The 8,275-nt window shown below is 48.0% G+C and overlaps 2 protein-coding genes across 3 annotated transcripts in view; one reads left to right on the top strand and one right to left on the bottom strand.

Annotated features, from left to right (window-relative positions):
• Positions 1-2,211: 2,211 nt before the first annotated feature.
• LOC134356403 (myosin heavy chain, striated muscle-like) overlaps positions 2,212-8,275 on the bottom strand; it is a 37,368-nt gene continuing 31,304 nt past the window's right edge. The window contains exon 2 of the mRNA XM_063067335.1: positions 2,212-2,572. Coding sequence (XP_062923405.1) covers positions 2,212-2,572 — 361 coding nt within the window. The remainder of the gene's footprint in view (positions 2,573-8,275) is intronic.
• The window catches only part of cbfa2t3 (CBFA2/RUNX1 partner transcriptional co-repressor 3), a 211,687-nt gene continuing 205,845 nt past the window's right edge, over positions 2,434-8,275 (top strand). For both annotated transcript variants that reach the window (XM_063067309.1, XM_063067305.1), the window contains exon 1: positions 2,434-2,589. The gene's annotated coding sequence lies outside the window, so the exon portion shown is untranslated. The remainder of the gene's footprint in view (positions 2,590-8,275) is intronic.

Here is an 8,275-nt window from a genome sequence, read left to right as displayed (position 1 = left end):
TGGTCAGTGGAGCTGTAGCCATCTTGTCTTCCTACCTGAAACTCGCTCTGTAAATTGAATTGACTTTATTTCTTACATCCTTAACATACATCAGGAGTAAAAATCTTAACATTACGTCTCCGTCTAAATGTGCAAAGTGCAATCATAGTAATTTATGATAAATAGAACAGTCAATGTAACATAGAAATACACTCAAATCAGTGTGAGTTCATTTGTCTGATGGCCTGGTGGAAGAAGCTGTCCCAGGGCCTGTTGCTCCTGGCTTTTATGCTGCGGTACCGTTTCCCAGATGGTAGCAACTGGAACAGTTTGTGGTTGGGGTGACTCGGGTCCCCAATGATCCTTCGGGCTCTTTTTCACACCTGTCTTTGTAAGTGTCCTGAATATTGAAAAGTTCACAACTACAGATGCACTGGGCTGTCTGCACCACTCTCCGCAGAGTCCTGCGATTGAGGGAAGTACAGTTCCCATACCAGGCAGTGATGCAGCCGGTCAGGATGCTTTCAATTGTACCGTAGTAGAAAGTTCTTAGAATTTGGGGGCGTATATCAAACTTCCTCAAAAGTCTGAGGTGAAAGAGGCGCTGTTGTGCTTTTTCACCACACAGCTGGTGTGTGCAGACCACGTGAGGTCCTCGGTGATGTGGATGTTGAGGTACTTAAAGCTGTTTACCCTCTCAACCCCAGTTCCATTGATGTCAATAGGGGTTAGCCCATCTCCATTCCTCCTGTAGTCCACAGCCAGCTCCTTTGTTTTTGTGACATTGAGGGAGAGGCTGTTTTCTTGACACCACTGTGTCAGAGAGATGACTTCTTCCCTGTAGGCCACCTTGTTACTGTTTGAGATAAGGCCAATCAATATAGTGTCGTCGGCAAATTTAATTAGCAGATTAGAGCTGTGGGTGGTGACACAGTCATGGGTATACAGGGAGTAAAGGAGGAGACTAATCTGACAAGAAGTCCAGGATCCAGCTGCACAGGCAGGATCAAGGCCGAGGTCTCTGAGCTTCCTCTCAAGCCTGGATGGAATTATGGTGTTGAATGCTGAATAGTCCAAGAACATCATTCCCACATAAGCATCCTCCAGTTGTGTAAGGACGGTGTGTAGAGCTGTGGCTATTGCGTCATCTGTTGATCGGTTGTGTCAGGAGGCGAATATATATATATATATATATATATATATATATATATATATATATGCGAGACCCGATGCAGACAGGGAGATCGTTTCGCTGAACACCTACACTCTGTCCGCCAGAGAAAGCAGGATCACCCAGTGGCCACATATTTTAATTCCACATCCCATTCCCATTCTGCTATGTCTATCCACGGCCTCCTCTACTGTCAAGATGAAGCCACACTCAGGTTGGAGGAACAACACCTTATATTCCGTCTGGGTAGCCTCCAACCTGATGGCATGAACATTGACTTCTCTAACCTCCGCTAATGCCCCACCTTCCCCTCGTACCCCATCCATTATTTATTTTTATACACACATTCTTTCTCTCACTCTCCTTTTTCTCCCTCTGTCCCTCTGAATATACCCCTTGCCCATCCTCTGGGTCCCCCCCACCCCTTGTCTTTCTTCCCGGACCTCCTGTCCCATGATCCTCTCATATCCCCTTTTGCCTATCACCTGTCCAGCTCTTGGCTCCATCCCTCCCCCTCCTGTCTTCTCCTGTCATTTTGGATCTCCCCCTCCCTCTCCAACTTTCAAATCTCTTACTAACTCTTCCTTCAGTTAGTCCTGACGAAGGGTCTCGGCCTGAAACGTCCACTGTACCTCTTCCTAGAGATGCAGCCTGGCCTGCTGCGTTCACCAGCAACTTTGATGTGTTTTGAGTGAAGTTATCCCCTCTGGTTCAAGAGCCTGATTATTGAGGGATAGTATCTGTTCCTGAACCTGGTGTTGCGAGTCCTGAGTCTCCTGTACCTCCTCCCTGAAGGCAGCAACATCCGGAAGCTTTGGATTTCTTCACCGGGGGAAGAGTGGAAGAGTGCAGTGGTGGCTCAGGCATTCAAACCCAAACCAGCAGCTCCCAGGTGTGAAGAGAAGTCGGAGACCTGAACCTCTCCACAGCGCCGGTAGGTCTGGTCCCTCCCTCCCACAGCATGCCTAACCCACCGGGATGGTGCCCGTGCTGACACCAGTCCCAGTCCCGGTTTCTCAATTCGAGCTGCCCGCGTCGCTGCCACTGAAAGCCAGCGGTTGCTAACACTGCGCTTCTATTCGGTGCAGTGCCGAACTGGCCGGGTTTCCATTGGCTAGAATTTGGGGCTGCAGCGCTCTCATTGCTGAGAAGAAGAAGCTTATTTGCGATTGGTTAACTGGAGAAGTACTCTGGTACTTCATTGGTGAAGCTACCCCATCGCTCATTGGTGGGTGCCAAGCTTGACATTTCCCATTGGGTGGCGGGGTCGAGCGGCTGGCCGTTATGCACGAGGGGTTCCCGCCTCCCGCTGTCCGCTGTCCGTCCCGACGCCGGTCTCGATTGCTCGCGATCCCGGTGACACCTGCGGCGGGGGCCCGGAGACGTCCAATGCGCTCCCGTGTGACGATGTGGTGCGGGCACCTGCGGACACGCGAGAGGTGAGAGCCGGCGGGGTCCAGGAGGGATGAGAGTGAAAGGAAGAAGGTGGTGCGGTGAGGGTGAAGGGGGGAATCGAGGAGGAGGGGATGGGAAATGGAGAAGGAGGGTTGGGGGGCATTACCTGAAGTTAGCGAAGTCAATGTTCATGCCATCAGGTTGGAGGCTACCCAAACGGAATATAAGGTGTTGTTCCTCCAACCTGAGTGTGGCCTCATCACGACAGTGGAGAAGGCCATGGATGGACGTATCGGTATGAGAAGTGGAATTAAAATGGGTGGCCACCGGGAGATCCCGCTTGTTCTGGTGGATGGAGCATAGATGCTCAGTGAAACAGTCTCCCAGTCTATGAAGGGCCTCACCGATGTACAGGAGGCCACACCAGGAGCACCAAACACAGTAAATGACCCCAACAGACTCACAGATGAAGTGTCGCCTCACCTGGAAGGACTGTTCATGGCCCTGAATGGTGGTGAGGGAGGTGGTGTAGGGGCAGGTGTAGCACTTTTCCACTTGCAAGGATGAGTGCCAGGAGGGAGATCAGTGGGGAGGGACGAATGGACAAGGGAGTTGCATAGGGAACGATCCCTGCGGAAAGCAGAAAGTGAGGGGGGGAGATGTGCTTGGTGATGGGATCCAGTTGGAGGTGGCAGAAGTTTTGGAGGATCATGTGCTGGACGCAGAGGCTGGTGGGCTGGTAGGTGAGGACAAGAGGAACCCTATTCCCGGTAGGGTGGTGGGAGGATGGGGTAGGAGCAGATGCGTGAAATGGAAGAGATGTGGTTGAGGGCAGCATCGATGGTGGAGGAAGGGAAGCCCGTTTCTTTGAAAATGGAGGACATCTCCTTCGTACTAGAATGAAAAGCCTCATCCTGAGAGCAGATGCGGTGAAAACAGAGGAATTGAGAAAAGCAGATGGCGTTTTTACAATTAGGGTGGGTAGCTGTGAGAGTCTATGGGATTGAAATAGAAATCAGTGGATAAGCTGTCTCCAGAAATAGAGACAGCGAGATGGAGAAAGGGAAGGGATATGTCGGAAATGGAACACTCGCAACACACTGGAGGAACTCAGCAGGTCAGGCAGCATCCGTGGAAACAATCAGTCAACGTTTCGGGCCGGAACCCTTCATCAGGACTGAAGAGGGAAGGGGAAGGCTGGTAGGTTCCAGGTGAAAAACCAGTAAGGGGAAAGATAAAGGGGCGGGGGAGGGGATAGGCAGGAAAGGTGAAATGGAGCAGGTGAATTTGAGGCCGGTGTGGAAGTTGGAGGTGAAGTGGATGAAGTCAGCAAGTTCAGCCCAGATGCAGAAAGCAGCACCAATGTAGTTGTCGATATAGTGTAGGAAAAGTGCGGGATGGTCACCAGTGTAGGCTTGGAACATAGACTTGTACGCACAGTCTCTTCCATCTCAGCCGCTGAAGATTGTATCTCATCCAGAGCTGTCCCAGGCCTCTTGGTGGCCTCCCTCACTAGTCCCCTTGCATGGTTACTCAGTTTTTGAGGATAGCCTGCTCTAGGCAGATTTATAACTGTGCCATATTCTATTTCTTGATGACTAACTTAACCGTACTCCAAAGGATATTCAGTAACTTTGAAATTTTTCTGTAACCATCTCCATAAGATACAGGAGCAGAATTAGACCATTTGGCCCATTGAGTCTGATCCACCATTTCATCATGGCTGATCCTTTTCTCAGCCCCCCTTCCCGGCCTTCTCCCAGTTACGTTTGATGCTGTGGCCAATTGAGAAGCTATGTCTTAAATACACCCATCTACCTAGCCTCCACAGCTGCCTGTGCTAACAAATTCTACAAATTCACCACCCTCAGGCTAAAGAAATTTCTCTGCATCTCTGTTTTAAAAAGATGCTGCTCTGTCCTGAGGCTGTGCCCTCTTGTCCTAGACCCCCCCACCATGGGAAACAGCCTTTCCACATTGAAATGATGCTAACAGTGCATTTACCTTCCTCACCACCAACTCTACCTGCAGGTTAACCTTTAGGGTGTTCTGCACAAGGACCCCCAAGTCCCTTTGCATCTCAGATTTTTGGATTTTCTCCCTGTTTAGAGAATGGTCTGCACATTTATTTCCACTACCAAAGTGCATGGCTGAGCATTTTCCAACATTGCATTTCATTTGCCACTTTCTTGCCCATTCTCCTGATCTGTCTAAATCCTTCTGCATCCTACCGGTTTCCTCAACACCACCCCCCTCCACTGATCTTTGTTTCATCTGCTAACTTGGCAACAAAGCCATCTATTCCATCATCTAAATCATTGATATACAGCATAAAAAGTGATCCCAACACCGACCACTGCGGGACACCTGAAAAATATCCTTTTATTCCCACTCACTGCTCCTCAACTGCCATCTCCTTGTCCCCGTTATTATTTCTCTGGCCTCATTTTCTAGTGGTCCTATGTCCACACTCATCTCTTTTATTTCTTATATGCTTGAAAAAGCTTTTTCTATCCATTGTTTGTTAGCTTGCTTTCATGTTTCAGATATTCCCTCCTAATGATCATTTTAGTTGCTGTAGATTTTTAAAAGCTTCCCAATCATCTATCTTGCGGCTAATTTTTGCTTTGTTTTTCCCGGAAACTCAAGCCACTGCTGCTCTTGTGTCATCCCTGCCAGCATCTCCTTCCAATTTACTGTGGCCAACTCCTCTCTCATACCACTGTACTTTCCCTTACTCCCCTGAAATACTGCTACGTCAGACTTTACTTTCTCCCTATCAAATTTCAAAATGAACTCAATCATATTGTGATCACTGTTTCCTAAGAGTTCTTTTACCTTAAACTCCCTAATCACTTCCGGTTCATTACATAACACTCAATCCAGAACAGCTAATCCCTTAGTAGGCTCAACAACGAACTGCTCTAATAAGCCATCTAATAGGCATTCAACAAACTCACTCTCTTGACATCCATTACCAACCTGATTTTCCCAATCTACTATCATAACATGCCTTTGACATACCTTTTCTATTTCCTGGTGTAATCTGTGGACAACATCCCAGCTACTGTTGGGAAACCTGTATATAACTGCCGTCAGGGTCCTTTTACCATTGCAGTTTCTTAACTCAACCCACAAGGATTCAACATCTTCTGATCCTATGTCACATCTTTCTACTGATTTGATGCCATTCTTTACCAGCAGAGCCACACCACCCCCTCTGCTGACCTTCCTATCCCCCCAATACAATGTGTGAACTTGGACATTCAGCTCTCAACTACAACCATCCTTCAGCCAGTGATGGCCAAAATATCATACCTGACAATCTGTAAACGTGCAACAAGGTCATCCACAATTCATCAGTCCTGATGAAGGGTCTTTGCCCAAAACATCGACTGTACTCTTTTCCATGGATGCTGCCTGGCCTGCTGAGTTCCTTCAGCATTTTGTTTGTGTTGCTTGATTTCCAGCAACTTCAGATTTTCTCCTGTTCGTGATCCAAAAAGGCGTACTTGTTGTTGAGGGGAATGGCCACAGGGATGCTCTGCGGTAACTGCCTATTCTTCACATTTCCATTTCTCCTGACAGTCATCCAGCTACTCGCCTCCTGCAACTTCAGGGTGACCACTTCCCTGTAACTCTGATCAAATTTCTCCTCACTTTCCCGTACAAGCCAAAGACAGTAAGGTAGAAGGGTTGAAATGTGTGTACCTCAATGCAAGAAGCTTCAGGAACAACAGTGATGAACTGAGAGCTTGGATACATACGTGAAATTATGATGTAGTGGCCATTACGGAGACTTGGCTGGCACCAGGGCAGGAATGGATTCTCAATATTCCTGGACTTCAGTGCTTTAAAAGGGATAGAGAGGGAGGACAAAGGGGAGGAGGGGTGGCATTACTGGTCGGGGATACTATTACAGCTACAGAAAAGGTGGGTAGTGAAGCAGGATCCTCTTTTGAGTCAGTATGGGTGGAAGTCAGGAACAGGAAGGGAGCAGTTACTCTACTGGGGGTATTCTATAGGCCCCCTGGTAGCAGCAGAGATACAGAGGAGCAGATTGGGAGGCAGATTTTGGAAATGTGCAAAAATAACAGGGTTGTTGTCATGGGTGACTTTAACTTCCCTAATATTGATTGGCACCTGATTAGTCCCAAGGGTTTAGATGGGGCAGAGTTTGTTAAGTGTGTCCAGGATGGATTCCTGTCACAGTATGTGGACAGGCCGACCAGGGGGAATGCCATACTAGATCTAGTACTAGGTAATGAACCGGGTCAGGTCACAGATCTCTCAGTGGGTGAGCATCTGGGGGACAGTGACCACCGCCCCCTGGCCTTTATAATTATCATGGAAAAGGGTAGAATCAAAGAGGACAGGAAAATTTTTAATTGGGGAAAGGCAAATTATGAGGCTATAAGGCTAGAACTTGCGGGTGTGAATTGGGATGATGTTTTTGCAGGGAAATGTACTATGGACATGTGGTCGATGTTTAGAGATCTCTTGCGGGATGTTAGGGATAAATTTGTCCCAGTGAGGAAGATAAAGAATGGTAGGGTGAAGGAACCATGGGTGACAAGTGAGGTGGAAAATCTAGTCAGGAGGAAGAAGGCAGCATACATGAGGTTTAGGAAGCAAGGATCAGATGGGTCTATTGAGGAATATAGGGAAGCAAGAAAGGAGCTTAAGAAGAGGCTGAGAAGAGCAAGAAGGGGGCATGAGAAAACCCCAAGGCATTCTTCAATTATGTGAAGAAAAAAAGGATGACAGGAGTGAAGGTAGGACCAATTAGAGATAAAGGTGGGAAGATGTGCCTGGAGGCTGTGGAAGTGAGCGAGGTCCTCAATGAATACTTCTCTTTGGTATTCACCAATGAGAGGGAACTTGATGATGGTGAGGACAATATGAGTGAGGTTGATGTTCTGGAGCATGCTGATATTAAGGGAGAGGAGGTGTTGGAGTTGTTAAAATACATTAAGACAGATAAGTCCCCGGGCCCTGACGGAATATTCCCCCGGCTGCTCCACGAGGCTAGAGAAGAGATTGCTGAGCCTCTGGCTAGGATCTCTATGTCCTCGTTGTCCACGGGAATGGTACCGGAGTATTGGAGGGAGGTGAATGTTGTTCCCTTGTTCAAAAAAGGTAGTAGGGATAGTCCGGGTAATTATAGACCAGTGAGCCTTACGTCTGTGGTGGTAAAGCTGTTGGAAAAGATTCTTAGAGATAGGATCTATAGGCATTTAGAGAATCATGGTCTGATCAGGGACAGTCAGCATGGCTTTGTGAAGGGCAGATCGTGTCTAACAAACCTGATAGAGTTCTTTGAGGAGGTGATCAGGCATATAGATGAGGGTAGTGCAGTGGATGTGATCTATATGGATTTTAGTAAGGCATTTGACAAGGTTCCACACAGTAGGCTTATTCAGAAAGTCAGAAGGCATGGGATCCAGGGAAGTTTGGCCAGGTGGATTCAGAATTGGCTTGCCTGCAGAAGGCAGAGGGTGGTAGTGGAGGGAGTACATACAGATTGGAGGATTGTGACTAGTGGTGTCCCACAAGGATCTGTTCTGGGACCTCGACTTTTCGTGATTTTTATTAACGACCTGGATGTGGGGGTAGAAGGGTGGGTTGGCAAGTTTGAAGACGACACAAAGGTTGGTGGTGTTGTAGATAGTGTAGAGGATTGTCAAAGATTGCAGAGAGACATTGATAGGATGCAGAACTGGGCTGAGA

Source organism: Mobula hypostoma, chromosome 14, assembly GCF_963921235.1.
Source record: "Mobula hypostoma chromosome 14, sMobHyp1.1, whole genome shotgun sequence".
NCBI classification, from domain to species: domain Eukaryota; kingdom Metazoa; phylum Chordata; class Chondrichthyes; order Myliobatiformes; family Myliobatidae; genus Mobula; species Mobula hypostoma.
This window is presented reverse-complemented; position numbering and strand designations above follow the sequence as displayed.